General features: G+C 41.8%; 2 protein-coding genes across 6 annotated transcripts in view; both read left to right on the forward strand.

The window, feature by feature from the left end:
- CUBN (cubilin) overlaps positions 1-5,925 on the forward strand; it is a 142,265-nt gene extending 136,340 nt beyond the window's left edge. For 2 of the 3 annotated variants that reach the window (XM_062633698.1, XM_062633699.1), the window contains exons 61-67: positions 768-930; positions 1,385-1,593; positions 2,257-2,404; positions 2,522-2,703; positions 3,739-3,904; positions 4,966-5,201; positions 5,600-5,925. In XM_062633698.1, the coding sequence (XP_062489682.1) occupies positions 768-930; positions 1,385-1,593; positions 2,257-2,404; positions 2,522-2,703; positions 3,739-3,904; positions 4,966-5,201; positions 5,600-5,707 (1,212 nt within the window). In that variant the 3' untranslated portion in view covers positions 5,708-5,925. Of the gene's footprint in view, positions 1-767; positions 931-1,384; positions 1,594-2,256; positions 2,405-2,521; positions 2,704-3,738; positions 3,905-4,965; positions 5,202-5,599 lie in introns of those variants that run through there. The other variant, XM_062633700.1, reaches the window with a different exon arrangement.
- Positions 5,926-7,127: 1,202 nt separating this feature from the next.
- The window catches only part of RSU1 (Ras suppressor protein 1), a 107,726-nt gene continuing 95,438 nt past the window's right edge, over positions 7,128-19,415 (forward strand). The window contains exons 1-2 of one of the 3 annotated variants that reach the window (XM_062633717.1): positions 7,130-7,758; positions 12,404-12,515. In XM_062633717.1, coding sequence (XP_062489701.1) covers positions 7,741-7,758; positions 12,404-12,515 — 130 coding nt within the window. In that variant the 5' untranslated portion in view covers positions 7,130-7,740. Of the gene's footprint in view, positions 7,759-11,965; positions 12,106-12,403; positions 12,516-19,415 lie in introns of those variants that run through there. The other 2 variants (XM_062633718.1, XM_062633720.1) reach the window with 2 other exon arrangements.

Below are 19,415 nucleotides of genomic sequence, written 5' to 3' on the forward strand. Positions count from 1 at the left end.
ATGAAGAAATTAAATTGCTTAATATAATCAATTTTTTTCTATGGGGCTATATTACTATTCCAGATGACATCCTATCTTTTTGGAAACCAGTAAGAGTGTTAACACTGTTTATGGGGACACACTTCTGGTCTTACATTGTCTACATAAATGAGCATTTATTTTACACAATAGAAACAAAACTCAAGCACTTTGAAATTAAACTTGCAGATTTATTAACATATGTAACTGCTTGAAAGGATTTTAATTTATAAAATGTATTAAATTTTGAATAAATATGTCTTGATGCTCACTGCTCACCTGCAAAAGCTATTTTGTTGGAGCAAAATGCAAATTGCAAAATGTAGGATAGCAGAATGCTGCTAAAAAAGATTTACCAAGGAGTATTCTAAGATCCTGCTGAGCTCAGTGAAATTAGAAAGTAGTTCTACAGTTTGGTGAATAAAATCCACTTTTCTACTTGAAAAGTGCTTTGAGATTACATATAAAAAATAGATCGGAATGCCAAATTAAAATAGAATAATTTTTGATAGATTTGCTGAGACAGGATCAGAATACTCCATAATGAGATTTACACTGTCCAACAGGATTAGTTAATATAGCAATGAATAATTATAGACATCAAGAACATCCTGTTAAAGCACAAGAGCATCTCCTGTGCTTTTAAGTAAAAGAAATTGTAATGTCTGGAGGGGTCAGAGAATTTCATTTCTATTTATTTGTTTGTTGCGCCTAAACTATTAGTGGTTTATATACTTTTCTTCTTTCAGCTTTATGATGGAGATAATGAAAATGCCAATTTAGTTGGCACATTCTGTGGATCTACGGTGCCAGCTCCTTTTCTTTCTACCCGTAATTCCTTGACTGTGAAGTTTTTCACAGACAGTTCTGTGGAAAGGGAGGGTTTCAATGCTACCTACACCACAGTGGATCGTAAGTACACAGATATGTATATATATATATGCATGCATATATATTGTTGACTCTTTTATGGAAATAGGTATTTAAATAATAAATAATGAATATTTATTCTAGATACAGGGCTCAGGAAGGAGCAAAGACAGTCTTTATCACAGCATTTATAAGCACTGGTAGACTCTGGTGCAATTCTCTTTGGTCTTCGCTGGTTGCAGGGCAGCTGTCAGTCTGGAGTGCAAACCAGGAACAGTCACAGATTGTTAAGACATCGATACGATAGGGAACAAACATTTATTTTATTTTTATGACATACATTGACACAGCATTATCATGTGTTTTATTTTTTTTCTTCCAGAGACTCACAGGTAAATACGAAAATGTATTGTCCAGTGTGGTTTTACTCAATAAATATTCTTTCCCAGTGGGACAGGTTTTCACTTTATGATGCATTTTTCACTGTTTTACACAGGACTGTGTGGAGGAATATATAATGCAACTTCTACATCCCTGACTGCAACATCTCCTAACTTCCCAAATGAATATCCACCATTTACTCTCTGTACCTGGGTCATTGATGCGCCTCCACAACAGCAAGTCAGGGTGGTGGTAGAGGCCTTCAACCTCCATTCCAGCCAGGACTGCTCTCACAACTACCTAGAGCTCCAGGATTCCCCAACAGTAAGAAATTTACAGGAAATACCATTTCCCATTCATATTCAGCTCCCTTCACTCTTTGCAAAGAGAGGAGAAACCAACTATCTGGTAACAGACTAACTGATGATTCTCTGTGAGGGCACATCCAAAGTGTTATGCACTCTACCCCACTTAAGGTGTGTTAGCAGACACAGACCTCATGGAAGCACACTATATACATATTCAATTAGACCTGTAAGTGTTAAGCCAATTTTTCACTGTGGTACCAAGTAACAGGGATGCCAGACTTAAGACCCAGAAAATACTGCCCAACAGCAAGTTTTCATAAATTAATTGTGCCTTCTCTCATCCAAGAGCCATAATAAAAATGAATATTAATGCCTAGAAGAGTGCTTGTTAAAAGCACCAGAAAACCCCCCACCTGTTTATGTCCCTTGCATTATATTATTCTAAACCTTCTTTCATTGTTTCATATTTTGGTATGAAAATACCTGTTACATTTGATCTGTTTCTCATCATAATTGGACACAAAATGTTGAGACATTATTAAGTGATTTCCATGAGAACTTTAAAATGTGATTCCATAACTGGTATAGAAAGTATTAAGAGATTTTTTTTACCTCAAGATCAGGAAATAGAAAACCGAATTCTATCATTAAGTAACTTGTGACATGTATTGAATTCCAGCACAGCCAAGGATCAGTCCATAGATTTTGTGGCACTGAAACTTTTCCAGTCCCTGAATTTTATTCTTATGATCGCACTGCCATTGTGACTTTCAAATCAGATGAATATATGACTAATAATGGAGTCAGATTTACCTATCAAGCTACAGGTAAGCTTGAAGAAACATCTAAAAAAATCTACCTACCATTCTTTTTGCTTATTTCCTACAGTGAAAAGCAATAAAGAGATCTGAAATGCTTACATGTTTCTGGTTTTCTGCCTCAAGGTTGCAGCAGAGAATATAACCAACCATTTGGTTACCTGAAGAGCCCTGGCTGGCCTGGTCACCACCCCAATAATATGGACTGTTCCATCATTCTACGAGCTCCCCTGAATCACACAATTTCTCTCTTTTTCCATGCTTTCAGTTTGGAAGACAGCACCCAGTGTTCACATGATTTCCTAGAGGTATCAAGCAAGTATACGTATTTTGTGGGCCTGGGTCAAAATCTGCTGACTTCAAAGTATATTAATAAACTTGGATCAAGCTTGAGATGAACTGACATTAGGGACTAATTTATTGCTACTGTTTTATGGGTAACGGACTAACTGATCAGATTACTCAGATGTTACATTAAAAGGCTGAACTAAGTCCAAAACCAGTAAGTAAATAATTTCATTATCAGCTAACTCATCTTTACCTAGCTCTTGTTGATGTTACACAGTTAACAGAGCAAGCCAGGATAGTTTTCATCTGATTTTAACATCTGTGTATGAACAGAATGCCATAAATCTGAGTGTCTTCATTCCAGCAGTAGATACCATCTGCTTGATATTTTTCTTTTTTTTCAAAAAAAAAAAGCATTTTTTTCTTAAAAAAAAAAAAAGGGGGGGCTCTAATAAGAAGTGACTGTCCTTTCATGCTTGTTGAAGGTTGTTGTTGAAGGTTTCCCTATTCACTGGTCAGATGACAAAAATCAGATGTCTGTGGCAGAATCTTATTTAGTTCTCCTTTCATATCCTCTTTACTGTCTCAAGAAATAGATCTGAGCACCAGCAGTATTGGAGCTCAGGAAAAAATCAGATTAAATCTGAGCTATGTAATATGATCTGTGTCTTAATGTGAGTGGGCTGCACATCTTTTCATCCAGAATATTAACATTTCTTATGAAAAAATAAAACATGAGCTTGAATTGCAAAATCACATCTTAGCTACTAGTCAAGTAATTTTTTTCAGTCAGGACGTACCACACCATAAAATTTAGCTGCCTGTTTCTGATGATACTTTTCTATGCAATTACATACTAAAAGGCTGGTTAATGGTCTCTTTTTCCTTCTCTTCAAGAATATATAGTTGGAAAAATAACAGTATTAAAACGCTAATTATAGTATGCATGCAAGTCACTACATAGTTTGTGCTATGCCTGTGTCACTGCATAATTATACTCGTGTATGACTGGCACAGGGATTTAATGTTGACAATGTCTTTTGTGTCCATTGAAGGTCAGAAATGGGAGTGATGTGCAATCACCACTACTTGGCAGGTTCTGTGGAAACACTGTGCCTAGTCCCATCTTCCCCCAAAATCATGTTGTCTACCTTCGTTTCAAGAGTGATTTTTCAGGGGCTCGTGATGGGTATGAAATTACTTGGACTTCATCATCAAGTGGTAAGACTGTAATTACAAAGTAATTCCACATAGAGGGAAAATATATGAATGTATAATTGGACCCTTCCTTGTCAATACTTAAGGCCTTCCCAAGCACCTATAGCCCAACCTATTCAGTCACTGGAGAAAGGCAGATATTCCCCAGGACCAGTAGGGTGAGATCCATTTTATGTGATGGAAGCAATTCCCTCTATATAATGTTGACTATAGCAACCCCAGAGGAGGTTGTCCACTTAAGATGAAGACCTACTTCTTTCACTGAGAGCTCAGCTAATACCAGAAACATCTGTCTTGGGATCCACAGAGCAATGGTGGTGGTGACTCAGCCTACTCCATTAATAGTTCCGTAATGTGTCCTAGGATCTAGGCACTACTAAGCCTGAAATATGCCCCAAGAAAACAACCTAACTATAATGCTGTGTAGTGACTATATCATAGACACATTCATAAATGGCTTACAAAATGGCAGTGAATAGTATAGGACTATTATAACTAAGGGCTCAGCATTCAAAATGGCTTCTGCATGAGGTATGCTAAGACTTTAAATCTGGTTAAGAAACTACTGAGATCTATAAAATTGAGTGATACTGGATAATAAATAGTGATCAGCTATTCACTGACATTTCCCACAGAAGAGCCAGAGGCCATCAGATAAAGCCAGGAGGTGGCAGGTTCAAAGCAAACCAAGCAAACCAGATGAGGATTCATTACTTTTTCATTCCGAAGAACAGCCAGACAGTTTGTCTCTAGTGAAGTATCTGGCAAATGAACTGACCAAGGCACAGCCTTTAGACTTCGGTTCCTGTTTCAAACAGTTTTGGGAGTTCTAATTTTTAATATCCAGTGATGGTCTAATGCTCATTGCATATTCTTCTCAGGCTCCTGAAGCCAGAGCCTCAGTTTAGTCTCTTACTGGAATAATGCTGTTATCCACATTGGTTGTTCCAGCTTCCAGGGTCTCTCTTTTTCAGTGCTACTACTAATACTGTGCTAATGTACTACAAGATGTAGTACCTTGTGAAACTAAGCCTTACAGGCTAATTATCAGTGTCTGTTTCCAGGATGTGGAGGAACATTATACGGCAGAACTGGCTCATTTGCTAGTCCCAGCTATCCGGCAACTTACCACAACAACACTGATTGTGAGTGGTCCATTACTGCGCCCAAGGGACGAATTGTCACAGTGAACTTCAATTTCATCAGCATCGATGACCCAGGGGATTGCAGTAGCAACTATCTGATCCTTTACAACGGGCCAGACACCAGCTATCCCTCAGCTGGACCATACTGTGGGATGGTATGTATTGCCTACTGTCTGTGACCCTGTAAGTGGTTAAAATGAATCTTTACTCTTTCAAATTCAAGACTGTTTCACCAATACTGGCATGAATTCCCCATAGACGAATGTAAGTGAAGGCCTAAGGCATGTAGAAGCCATCTATTGCAGCCCTTACAGTGACATCTAGTGGCACGCATCAAGCTATTTTGCTCTGTATTTAGTTGTATTTGTGATTTAAATATTTGTGGTACCCTCAGAGAGAAATGGAACAGCAGTATCTAGCACAGACTTGAGAGACTTGAGGTTACTTCCAAGCTATGATCCAATCTGTGCCTCAGTTTTAACTCTCTGACTAGCTTTTCCAAAGGATCTTGATGTTCAATAAAGCTTTTCATTTTTCTTGTCTTTACTTTTAGGATACAAACATTGCTCCATTTACTGCTACATCTCATCAAGTCAGCGTAAAATTTCATGCTGAATATGTGACTTTACCATCAGGATTCCAGTTAAGCTGGACAAGCTAGAACACTGTTTATGAGAAATGTATTGCCATTCCTTGATATACTGAAGAGACTTTAGATGATAAAGTAAGTTTGAAATCCAGTTATGATAACTGCAACTGAAGTAAGGCCTTTTCAAAATTACTCTTAGTGTAGCTGTTACGAATTTAGAGTTCTGTCAAAAAAAAGTCATCTCCCATTGTACTGAAATTAAACTCTGATCTACCCAACTGGGAAAATGAGGCTTTGCTACTTTTTGAAACACATTTTTCTTTATGTTTTTCCACATAATTTCAAAGTTTTACATTTCATGCTATGAAAAGTGAATTAGCCAGGATAAAATTTAAACACAAAATATTCAACATGAAGTTGGTAAGGACGTAAAATATGAAGTTGTCTTTTGATTAGTTCTACAGAGTTATGTGGCTTTGTCCCAGGTGTCTTATGGAAATGTTAGCAAGAGTTTTATTAAAATTAGAATAGAATTAGAAACTGCTAAAAGATGGCCCCTGTCCTACAAGCACTTACACTCATAACTTTGCTGAAGAACTTCCAGTAGAACATATAGTTAAATTAAACATTTTCAGATTAGTAGCCCAGAAAACTTTTGATGAGAGACCACTCCAAACCGAGTTCACATTTGCAATCAAGGCATAATGCAGTCTTTGTCCATAAAGTTTATTAAAAGCCCCATAAAGAGGACAGCAAGCAGTAATGAAAACAAACATCTGAACTGCCTGGAGATAAAGCTACAAACTAAGCTCTGAAGATAGTAGATGAAGATGTGAGGCACTGCAAGTGCAATCAAGCATGGCTTCAGCTGTTTTCCTGCAGACATCAGTAGGACTTTGTTTCTTCCTTGTGAATGGCTGCATCACAGGGCTTTGTGAATGTCTGTTTTGGTTTTGATTTTCCTCTCAATAACTGCGGATTTGGTGCAGGGCAGAAAATCCTCTCAAGATGTGGCTGCTGTCTTTTCCTGCTAGGTGCTGGTCATGGAAGCACCTGACTTTAGGCCAGAATCACATTGGCAAGAACGCTGTCGTTTTCTGCATTTCACCAGCCTGGAGCATAATTCAGCTGGAAAGCACAGGTGAAAGAGAAGGGCATGTATCCCCAAACAGCTCCCTGCCACTGCAGGTGGTGCTCCGCAGTATGTTCATCTCCCCTGTTAAAAGTGGAGTTTGCCCTGACAGACAACAGGTTCTCAGGTTAAACCTTGGCCTGATCAGGAGTATGACAGAGCATAAACTGACACAAAAAGGAAACCTATAGAGTGTTTTAATGAATGAAGTTCATTAATGGCTTTGTGAGACTGGTATCAGCCACATGGTCACAGCTGATGGACACAAAGGTGAGTCTACCCAGGACAACCCTATGCCCATGCTCCCCACACTGCAGCTGGCCTGCTGTTGACTTAGAGAATAGTGCATAGGGCGATCCGGTGACCCGTGATGTGTGTGAGGCCATCTGGTAACACGACCTTTGGCCTTGATCTCTAGACGGGAGCCACAGTTAACCCAATTCAATTTGTACTTCAGAAAGATTTGTTTCACCAACAGAAAAAGCACGTTTCACTTGAAATGTTTCTGTACGCTTTTTGATATGTTAAATACTTGCTTCTGCAGAAGACAAAAGAACACTATGAATGGAAGAGAAATGTGTAAGATTATTCTTTTTTTTTTTTAAATCTAACAATAACTAATGCTTGGTGCATCTTTAGATGCTACAAATACTCCAAACCTGTGTCAATAACTTTATTTACAAATAGGTAAAATGCATAAAGTTCTTTAGAACAAACAGCAGAGAATTTGTGCACATGCAGACTGTTGAATGAAGCTGCTGGTACAAGGTTCAATTGATCTAGCCCAACCGACTCTTGCCAAAAATAGTCAAAGTCTAAAATTAGAGTAAATTATCAAACCCATTCTTTAAAAAAACAGAAACAAAGTAACCCACTGCAGTCCTCTAACATTTTGTATAAGGAACCACAACAGAAATACCACTGCAGAAGTATTAAAGTGGAGGTCCTCAGAGGACAGAGCTGATGCTAAGCCATGTTTCGGCCTTGGAAGGTAAGAAGTCATTTAAAACACTTGCTTTAAAATGAATGCACAGCAGAAGCAAACAGGAACAACAGATAACTTAAGAATAATTATTCCATGAAACTTCTACATGTTTTTTGCAGTGTACAATTCAAAAGACAAAGCCTGTGTTTAATAATATTTATGGCTTCATCTCACAATATTGCTGTGAATATCTTTGCTTTTATGTCTGTGCACACTGCTATTTTATAAATAATGTCTCAGTAGTTGTGAATACTGCATGTCTGTACTATAATACTGGCATATATACAAAAAACCCTTCCCCTGCCAATGACAAAGCACAGATAACGAATGTGCATGTTTTCACTTCCTAGAGCCTGCATGTTTTTTACTTACATGTAAATAGTCTTCTACATGTTACTATACATATTTATTCTTATAGGGAGGTATATTTTTGAGACAGTTATATATGAGTAATAAGGCTAGGACTGAAGAACAAGCTCTAAAAGGTCTGAAACAGTATTTTTTTCAATTGCCCTTCCCAGGGGCAGGGCTATTCTTTATAAACAATAAATGAGAAGTAATACCACAACAAGACCATTGGGGTTATAGTTACTTGAAGTAAAGGAGAGAGAAGATACACAGCTAAAATACTAGAAATCATAGTGCTGGTCAAATTAAAATGTTAGCTAATTTTAGTTGAATTTACAAAGCAGTTTTGACTGAAAAACAGTTTTCACTCAACTCATAAAGCAAAGAAGGAGCCGTCTTAGTTTCCCACAGTAACTCAAGGTAAGTGTCCTAGGCATCAGAATTAACATATTTAGTGTAACTATTTTTTGTCAGCTACCAAACTAAAACCACAGAATTCTTCTGCAGTCCTGATTAAAATGAAATCTAACAAAAACTCACAGCATTGACTACGGATAATAACAGCAGCAGCAACAGTGCAGGATTACTAACAAATAAATGTTTATTTATTAGCTGATAATAAAAATAAAGGCTAAATTCTCGAAGTTTGCTTTTACAAGGCAAGGTCAGTAAAACAAATACTATGTGACAGTTATCACACATAACAACTGTAATGCTGTACACCACTGGTTCTGCAGATGCACATTGCTGTTGTATTGTTGTGATGGTACGCTAACCCCCCATTAATATTAACTGTTATGACAGCTTTTCTTGGAGAGGAAAAAAGGAGGTATAAATAGAATAATAATGCAAAGCCTCATTTCCTTGGTTAGAAGAGCCACCTAGGACAGCCAGAGCAAGGGCAGCATCAGAGCTGCTCATCCCCTTGCTGTTCCCCAGCACAGTGACAGAAGGCACATCCAGTTCTCGCTGCCTGGGTGGAGCAGGTTGAGGGGAACCCATGCAGAGAGCAACTTCTCTCTCCTCTTACCACCCCAAAGCAGCTACAGCTCTGCCACACCATCCTGGCCACGCATCCACCTCAGAGCCACCCATGTCAGCCTGCTGTCCCAAGGACAGAAGGCACATGCCACCCTCTGGCAAAGAATTCAGGCATTTGCTCTACAGACATTTAAACAAAGTGACAAACTTAAGAACAAATCTGACAGATATCAGAGATGTTTTATAGTTGTTTCATAAGCAAAAAATCAGTAGCTGGAAGTACAGCGAGGTCTAAATTGGAAAAGCCTGTACTATGTATGAGCTGAAACACTGTACATGAGGGGAGAGCTTCACTGGGCAGTCCCCAAGCACAGGCTGACCAGCCTCTAGCTGGAGGTATAGAAGGTGCTAAGGATTATCCAGAGTCAAAGGGGTTGTGAGACAACTGGATGTACTGGGAAGAGCTGGAACACGGTAAGAGAGGGGAGATGGGGCTACTGCCATGGCACAGGCACTCTGCAGGAAATTACTCTTCAAGAGTATGACTGCTGATGGAGCAACCTGAAAGTTAAGCTTTCAAGACAGAGGAATAACGTGAACCTCAGACAGCATGGCATGTGTACTTCTTATCCATCCTCCTTCTCATATAATTGATATTTAGTGCTTCATGAGGAGCTGAGAAGCTTTAACAGGAAGGCTTGATAGCAACTCCTCTTTGCCAAATCCAGTGTGGATCTGACTAAGGTACTGATTAGTGCGTTGACTCAGATGAAGGGTTTGATAAAGCAGGAACCAAATTAGATCACACAGAATGTGCGAGTGATACATGAACTATTTACGTATAATGAAATTAGGTACATGATAACAAACAAACAAAACCAAACAAAAACCCAAACAAACAAATCCTGACTAAAGGCTGTAATGGCAACACGTTTATTAAGTGGGGAGTAGTTAAATACTTCTATGGTAGGGTTAGACTGTGGACACGTACAATGTAATAGGGTATTGTTTTTTATTACTGCATAAATGGGGCAGTCGGAAGCCAGGTGAGCTTCTCATTAGCCAAGAAGACACTGTTTCATGAATATCTTGTCACAGTTACGTGTGCTTTATCTGTTTGTTGGAATAAGCAAGTTAGGATCATATTTTATAGACAATAGATCTATAAAATAGAGCCTAAGCCTTTGCTACTAAATGAAGCCCGCAATCATTCATTCTTTGTGAAACAAGAACAGTACACATGCTAGCGCCTAGGTCTCTAAGACAACTGCCTACTGGCAATTAGGGCATTTTCTTAGACAGGAAAAGGGTTTGAATTAATGTTCCTGCAGACAAAGAGGAACTGTATGTCACTGTCTTGTATATCGGAGTGACCATGTGTTCTGCTGAGCAATCTAGATAAAAGGAAGTTCTTCCAGGTGTGTTCTGGCAGCTTGTAACTTGAGGAAAGGACTCAAGGTAGTAAACACCACTTATCGATAAATGGGCTTCAATTCTGCAACTCAGAATTAAATCCCTACATTCCTTAAAAAGGAAAAGCTAAAGCTGCACCTCCAGCAGTATTTCTCATTTCCTGGTTTAGGTACCTTTACATTCATCATTGTGGTTTCTATGGTTATTATTCTCTTTAAGCTTGTAACACCATGCAATGTTTAGGGAGCGCATATACAAAAGTCAAGACTGAGGTTCTCAATGTGTAGTACGGCATTAGGCAATTTTATAGATTGCAATTAATTTCTCTGAGCTTCCATAGCTGTCAAATGACAGTAAATAGGAATTTCTTAACTTCTGTCAAAGAACTCATATGCCCTAATACATCATGGGCAGTAAGGCTGTAACTCCAGCATCATGGTGACAAGGTCAGTTAAAAGTACTGAACCTGGGCCCAGCCTTGTGAACAGTTTTGCAACTAAGCTGACTAGAAAATCCATACCTGAAGAAATGGAAAACATTGATTTGATGAACTCAGATTTTGGGGGGATAATGTCTTTTGCCTTAGGGCAGCCTTTGCCAAACTTCAGTGCCCTCAAACCTTACTTGGTCATTCTGAGCTTTCCAGCTCTATGGCTTGGCAGCTTCTCCATTCTCCTGTTGCTGACCCGCTGGGGCATGGAGCTGCCCAGCCACCGCACGCACAGACCTGCTGGTTTCCAGACCTTGGCACGGGAGGCCGCTGCTGCTGCAGGTGCTTTGTGGGAGCTCCCCGAATGCGCATTTCTCCTCTGTGCAAAATGGTGCTTTGACCACAACCCACCTTCTTGGGTTAACACTTGCACAGCGCTTTTTACGTGCTATAGAAATGGAATTGGGTGTTAAAGCTGCATTTTGAAAAGCCAGGTGTGTAAGCATTGCAGGCTAGTAACGGGAAAGGACAGATTCCTTCACGCATGGCGCTAACCCGTTACCCAACCCCCAGACGCACACGCGCCCCTAGTGAGCATGGTGCAGAACTGCCGCCACCAGAGCGGCAGCATGAAGAGAGCACAGCTCCCTCTCCTAAGGTGCCGTACACAGCAGCTCCTCACGCAGGCCCGCGCTGCCCTCCTGGGCAAGACTCCCTCAAACCTGGCAATGGCACTGAGTCCGCACAGCAGCAGCGCGGAACTCCCGAACGCGACGAGGACTGCGGCCCCGGAAAGCAGGATCCACACAGCCCAGCCGAGCCGAGCCCAGCCGAGCCGAGCCACCTACGGGGCGTGCTTATTGGCCTGCGAACCTTCCTCCAGCCCCTCCAGCCAATTGTCAGCTGGCCTGCGCCGAGGAAGGCGCCCTGATTGGCCCGACGCCTTCTTAGCCGTGGGTGGAGCCTCTTGGGCGGGCCGCGGCCCTGAGGAGGTGTGGGGAGAGCCTCCGCTTCCCGGGGCAGGGCCAGGCCGGGCCGGGCCGCAGCACGCCTGCGCGGGGCTGGCGGTGGGATGAGGCTTGGTGAGGCGGGGCGGGCGTGTGCAGCTGCCGGGAACCGCCCTCGGGGCCACCGACTGTCGTCCCGCCGCGTCCGGCTGCCAACCGGGGCAGCACCGCGCAGTGAGTTCCCATGGCCGCAGCGGCGGGCCCGTGCCTCCGCCCAGGGCCGGGAGTGTGGCCGGTATCCCGGTCAGGGGTCCGCTGGGCTGGGCTGGGGCGGGCGCGGCGGCACGGCACGGGACGGAACAGGACAGGGCGGGTGGAGTCGGGACGGGACGGGATCCCTGGGGCGGCTCAGAGCGCATGAGCGGGTGGGCTCACTGCTCTGGGCCCCCTCGGGACAGGAGCCGTCCCGCGGTGTCCCGGCGGGCGCCCCGGCCGCCTCTTGCCTCACGGTGTCCGCTTTTGCCCTGCCCAGACCATGTCTAAGTCGCTGAAGAAGATCGTGGAGGAGAGCAGGGAGAAGAACCAGCCCGAGGTGGACATGTGCGACCGCGGCATCTCCAACATGCTGGATGTTCCCGGCCTCTGTAGGTACCGGAGGCGGCGGGCGGGGAGAGCGCGGAAACTTCCTTATTTGTCCCGGGACGATCCGGGGCGCGGGGGGGGTAGGGGGGTGAGGGTGGTGGTAGGACCTCCCCGCTGCCGGCGGCTGCCCTGGCCCCGCGGCGGCGGTGGGGCTGCCCAAGCCTCCTCTGGGTGTTCCGCGGTGTATGGGAGCACTGGGCATCGGGGGCTCAGGGAGGGGTTCGTTCGCAGGGGGAAGCGCCATGCTACCAGCGCCCCACAGCACCGCAACGAGTCGTGAGCGTGGTCACGATCAAACGCTAAGCCGCTGCACCGGAGAGACCGGCGTGGGAAGCTAGGACCCCTACCCGTCTCTCCATCACCTGGAGCCTGCAGAATGCCTCGTTTCTCAGTGCTCTCATTCTGGCACTTGAGTGGTGGGAGACTTTGCTTCCTGCCCGTCCTTGCCCCTCCCTGCTACTGAAGCAAAAACTACCAAGGAGCATCTCCACTTTTTCAAAGGGATAGGTCATACCAGCCTGGAGCTACACGTGGCTGGTCTCTGGGGGAGAATAAGGTAGTACTGTATTACAGATACTGTAGTAGCATCTCTGGGTATTACATGATTGCATGTGCTTCCAGAATTGTGACAGTGTGTTTCATTTACTATAAATCAACTACAGCAGTTACAACATACCAGTAGTTCCGTGCTGTCATGGTTCTGGAGAACACTTACATGAAGTGCAGGGCAGGTAACTTCTTATTTTTGCTTTGGCTAGGAGTGTGTATAATGTTATGGTACAGCTGATACAGAGTGAATTAAAGCTGTGACTGGCTAGTGTGCAACAGGCGGAAATTTTCCTCTGTGATACAATGAGGAGAAAACAGAATCCAAACTAACCAACTTGAAACTGTACCCATATCCTGGTTTAGCTGTTTACTAAGCATCAGTCACATCAGGAAAAGATGAAGACTTAAGTACAGTTGTGCAGAACCTAGGTTCTGTATGCTTCAGAATTGCATGTGGGCTTTCAGAAAGATTACATTGGAAAGCTTGTATATATGTATATAACTCCTGTTAAACAGAAAGCTTCACTCTATTTTGATTGGATAAACAGTTGTTTGAGACAGAGTAGTCTTACAGACCTGCTTTCAGAACTATGCTTACCCCTTTCAGATAAACTAATGCATTCAGAGTATGGTGCAGCACCAGAGCAGTGTTACTTTTAAGTAGACTAAAGCACATAATTAATTACCCAGCTTTAATCTTTCAGGTGGGGGAAGAAAGGTAGCAGTAAAGCACGCTAGTAGCACTGAAGTAAGAAAAGCTGTTCTTGTGCAAAGACTGTTTTGGGTGAGTTGTGCAGACAGGGTCAGGGACCACAGTGTGCAACATTGTGGTCCACGGGCAGTCATAGAATAGTTTGAGTTCGGAAGGACCTTAAGATCACCCAGTTCCAACCCCCTGCTATGGGCAGGGACACCTCCCACTAGATCAGGTTGCTCAAGGCCCTGTCCCTGATGCCAGATGACTAATGGAGCATCTGAAGCTTGTTTTGCAGGGGGCTCCCTGCATGAGGTGTAGACTTGCGATACCCCAGTTAGGCTGCAGCAGAGAAGTCTGTATGCAGATACTCTTGGTGCACATTGTGTGACTTGATATAGCATGGGGATGTGTGGTCTTCTCCAATTTGAGATGGAAATTAGGGGAGGGGGCAGTGATGACTGCTTTTTGTTCAATTGTGATGTTGCTTTTTCAGTTACTATGCGCTCTGGCAGAGAAAGCTTTATAAGTTGGGGTTCTGGTGTTTGGTTTTGGTTATTTTTTTTTGGTTGGTTTTGGTTGGTTGGTTTTGTTTTGTTGTTTTGTATTTTTTTTTAATTGTCAAAGTATTTGCCACTTCCCATCTGGAGAAGGAATTACTTCCTCCAAATGCACATTAAAAAAAGTAATGACTTGATATTACCTGTGAATTTTACGGAATGGTTTGAGAAGATGTTAAACTTGATGGCTTTCTAACCGTGTCATCTGGCTCCTAATGGTTGATCTTTTCTGGTATAGATGGGGTGGTTTGGCTCTCTGGCTCTCAGAACTGGCAGGGAAGCTAAATGAGTGAGCTGGTGTGTTGGGTATCTTTCCAATTCAGTGTGGCGTTAAAGCTTGCTTTTTCAGAAACTTTGTGGTTTTATTCAATGAAATAAAGGTCTTTGTTAAAAACAGCCATCATGATTCATACCCAATGGCTGTTCTTTTACAGCATCTTGTTATTAATGAAGGCCACTAGTAGATGTTTGGAGATAAGGATAACTTTATGACTGGAGGGAACATTTTGGTGGCATTTTCACTGGTTTTGGCCATTTGAGGTTTAAGGACTTAGTAGGTTGGAGGATACTCCTAAATTACTGTGTTCAATAGCCCCTGACAGGGATTTTATCTTATGTAATTATTTAATGGTTGTGAATGTCCCTCCCACAATAGTCAGTAACTCTTTAAAGTAGACTGCTCCCTGTAGTCTTCATTATCCTTCAAGAAAAGGACCAAGCCTTGTCCACTGCATATGTGAGTACTTGCTGCAGAGTGGCTAGTGGACTCCTATGTAAGCTTTATTAATTTAATTTACATGACGCAAGGATTTAGCAGCAGCACAATGTGTAGCATCTTGCTCAGTGTGCCAATCCTCTTCTTTTATGTGCAGACCTGTTCTTGTCATGTGTGCTTAAAAGCAAACAAACTCAGAAAACAACCATAAGTGATCAGAGAAAACTGGTGTTACATGGGGGCAGAGAGGAGAAAAGAGAATGGGGAATATATGCCCTGACTTGGATAGGATTTTTTTCTGGCTTCTTTCCAGTCTAGTGAATGACTTGATACAATGCAGGGCAGCCACTCGTAGTTTCTTTTGTCTTGACTTCTACCTTCTGGAGCAGGTGTGGGAGAGAAAAAAACAGACTAAACTTGCCTCTGTCAAGTACCAACGTCTTTTTCCAAATCAGGGTGGAATGGATGGAGATGAACACTTGGTATCTGAAACCGTCTTAAGTTAACTTAGACTTACAAGCTTTGCAGCCTCTACATCTGTTCCCACTTTTGTGTTTAATAAAGGCAGAGTGGAGTTGTCAGCTTGTTTATAATGTGGTGCTCAGATATACAAAGAAAAGCCCACTAGTCCCTGAAATGCTGCTTGCTCAGGAGTTCATTAATGCCATTAGAAGTTGAGTTCTATTTTTGGAATATTCCTCGAATCCAGGCACTTCCGCATTTTCTCCTAATGTCTTAAAGGACAAACTAAAACTGTGCTACAGGCCTTCAGAGCATCAGAATTTTTGAGGCTTTCATAAATGTAATATGAGAAAGCTCTTCTAAAAGATGTTCTGTAGAGAAAAGATTTGAGACTATGAGTATTCCTTGATCTGGGTGTTCCATGCTTTAGTTTGTCATACTAATGTAAAGACCATGCAAAACAGTTTTAAACTTTAAAGGCTTTTCTCCCTCTTCTGGCATGCAATAAGATGAATGCACCAATTATGAGCACATCTGTACTATAGCTGTCATCCATACATGAAAAGTTTTAAAAATGCCTTGCCCTGTGGAAATGGTCTAATGGTTTGGGTTCTGTTTTTTTTTTTTCTTTAAGTATAATTTCATATTGTGAAATAAATAGATCTGTTTGTTTACAAAGAACCCAACACAGACAGGTAATGTTAGCATTAACAGACGTCCTGTAGGATGAACAATTGGGTTCAGCAACTAGGGCATGATGCATTTTTTCCCTTACCCTGATGGCTAGGGCAATTATGGGTAGGACTTTAAACAGCCATCAACAGTGAGGGAATTGTTTTTGGAGCAGGGACCAGTCTCTGATCTCTCATTTATGTATCTTTAAGTGATCGATATAGGAAAGCTATGAGTTAAGGAATTATTTTGCCCAGATAACTTGAGACATCTGGTCCTCTGTAGTCTTACAGTCAGTAAAGGAATATTGGATGAAATGCTGTTTACTCTCTAAGTGTTAATATGCTCTTGTTACCATTCCATCTGCAAGCTATTCATATTTTACATAAAGTACATGGTGTGTGGTAGAAATTAACATGCCTAGAATTACTTATCAGAAAGTTAGTGTTTATGTAATTGCCTGCTCCTAAAATAACCAAAGCACAGAAGATGGAGGGATACAATACTTGTAAGTCATTTTGTACAATACTGTTAATGCTCATCCTGCATTAACTTCATCCAATGGGAGAGACAATGGCTTATCTTGGTTCAACAAGATCTTCCTGTTTGGGGATTGGTTTGTTTCCCCCTTTTTCTTTTTAAAAAAAGGTAGTTTTGTCGTCTAAGTATTTTATGTAAAGTAAACTTACGTAAGTATATAAAAGGCTTGATACTAAGGCCAAAAGGGAACAGCTTTAATATTCTTCCATTGACCCAGTCTGTTTTGAAGCAATGGTGAGACTGAGACCATAATGAGAACTTCTTATTACTATGCAAATCAATTTCTCTGGTAAATGTTAGTATCCTGACCCTCAAACTTCTGTGTGGGTATCTGGTGCATTCTTGAAATCAAAATAACTTGCTGCCTGTGGACTCATTACTGTAATGTTAACAAGGCATCTGATCTGAGGGCTGCAGTCCTGAAAGAGCTGGTGTTTAACATCTAGGTGCTCCTCCAAGTGTCATCATAGACAGGTTACAGTAATTCCCCCATAGGAACCATGGTGCCCTTTGAATCCTAGGGGACTGGCACTTGGGGTGAATACTGGATTACAGTTCACTCCATCACCTGTGGAGTGATGCTCAGCAAGTCCTGCCAGTTAGGCTTACCTGAGCTGCACGTCTGAAGCAAAATGGCTCCACCAGGACCCCTTCAGCCTTCTAGATGATACTTGGGGATGTTAATTAGTTGCTGAAGACAAATGTCTTTATCAGAAGTACTGATAGTTGAGTTGTCATGAAAAGCTGACTTTGTGTATAGGATAAGGAAAACCACAGCCAGCTGTTCCCGCTGCACAGTACTCCTCACAGGATTAGGTGAGTGCCAGTGTGATGAAAAAAATGGCATTTCCAGACTTGTTTCGCACAAGGCCAGTTTCATGTAAGTGAGCAAATTCCCCTCCTTGTATGAGTGACCAAATGCTGCTTTATAACCAGGCTCCCTTTCTTAAATGCTTGCAAATCTGTCTCCAGACTGGTAGTAGCTTTGCACCTTTCAATATTGAAGATCTTTTTATCTAGATATGACTAAAGTGCTACTGGAAGAGCACAGATGCCTAAACCTTTGCTCTTTTCAAACTAACAGTGGAACGTTGCCTTTTTTATTCCTTTGGGAGATGTCAGCCTGCTTTGCAGACCAAAGATGTAGTGGGGCTCTTTGTCACACATCGAGATTAACTGGGATAGTTTCAGACAAGGTGTCTAAGCTTCAGTCGCATTTGGGTAGTAGAGTCCAGATTGAAATGTCTTTGGTCTAGGAATCTTGGCCTTGAAATTTTTCATGTTGGGACTTTATTCTATTCTGCATAGACATGTGAGACGAAACCGTATTGAGAATAGACTGGTTGAAGAAGACAGTGTGACAAATATGGAGAGGGAGTATTGAGAATAATGCTTGTAAGCTTGTGTTGTTAAAGGCCAGCAGTGCACATGGCTTGATGGTTTAGTCCACAGGCTTACCTTTAAATATGCACAGAACATTTTATGATGTGCAAATTCAGCAGGAGTTTGATGTTCAGAAGACCTGAGTCTGCAGCCCCAAAGCTTAATTGCCCTTGAAAACGCATCCTCGCTTCTTGTGTACAGAAATGATAAAATCATGTCAGGAAAGGTTCATCATTTGTGTACACATGGATTAGAGCAAGGTCTGCCTCAGTTCTCTATTAATAAAACATTTCTTACTCTTTCACTTTTTAGTTCAATTTGTAAGTGATCCAGAGCAAGTACTTGCATGTGTGCTGCTGTCTCACACTTAGTGCATTTCAGAGGCTATACTTCTGTGGTGCAAATATGTTGCATACAAGTGGTGTCTCCTGATAAGCTAGCTTCTTGCAGGAGTTATAAATATGATTTATCATGGTTTTTATTTTAAATACTGGATTACATTCTGAGCACAGAAACAGACTAAAAGCAGCATTTAGTATTTTCTGTGTGAGTTGTCATTCTGATTTGTGTGCTTTAAATGGATGTTTTGCTTTGTGGGGCACAATCAGGATTACCTCTTTACTGCTGTCTTAAAGAGCTTTATTTTGGTAGCCTTGGACATGTCTAGTCTTAGTCTTAACAAGTGATCCTTCATAGAAGTCAGATCCTGATCATAGAACAGGTGGCAGAAAAGAGTTGATAAATGGCCATCGTATTGGTGGATGTATGAGCTGAATTTGAGCCTTTCCTCATATAGTTTCTCAAGTTGGTCTAGCTGATTTATTAAAAGGCATATAATGGGGATTGCTGGCTTTAAAGTAGTAAAGTTCATTATGGACACCAGCAAAGAAAAGATTATCTGAATTTTGGATTCTGTGCTGAAGCTGGCAAAGCTCTGTGCAAAACTGAAAGGCCACAGAAGTGGGGTAGCAGCCTTTGTCTTTGTTCTGCTGTAATAAACCAGGGGAAGCATTGGCTTCAAAGGAAAAAAGAAACAGTGCAAAAGTTGTTAGAACTCGCTCTGTGCCTGACTGCCCAATTTGACATTCCAGTCCCTGCACCTGCAGGGTGGTCGGTGCAGACCTTTGCCAGGAAGCATCTTCTGTAATTTTTTTTTTTTGTAGGAATTGCATTCCTATGTTTAGCTCTATGTATAAGTAATCAATAGCATTAAATGGTTGCTTATGGTTCAGATGCTGATGTGCCTTTTGTGTTTTAGAGAGCTTTATGGTTTTAGAGCTCTTTGGGGAGAATGCTGTTCTTGCCTGCCTTTTAATGCTGATTTTTC

This window comes from Pezoporus occidentalis, unplaced genomic scaffold (assembly GCF_034315485.1).
Source record: "Pezoporus occidentalis ecotype Australia unplaced genomic scaffold, CSIRO_AGI_Poc_V1 ctg40, whole genome shotgun sequence".
NCBI classification, from domain to species: domain Eukaryota; kingdom Metazoa; phylum Chordata; class Aves; order Psittaciformes; family Psittacidae; genus Pezoporus; species Pezoporus occidentalis.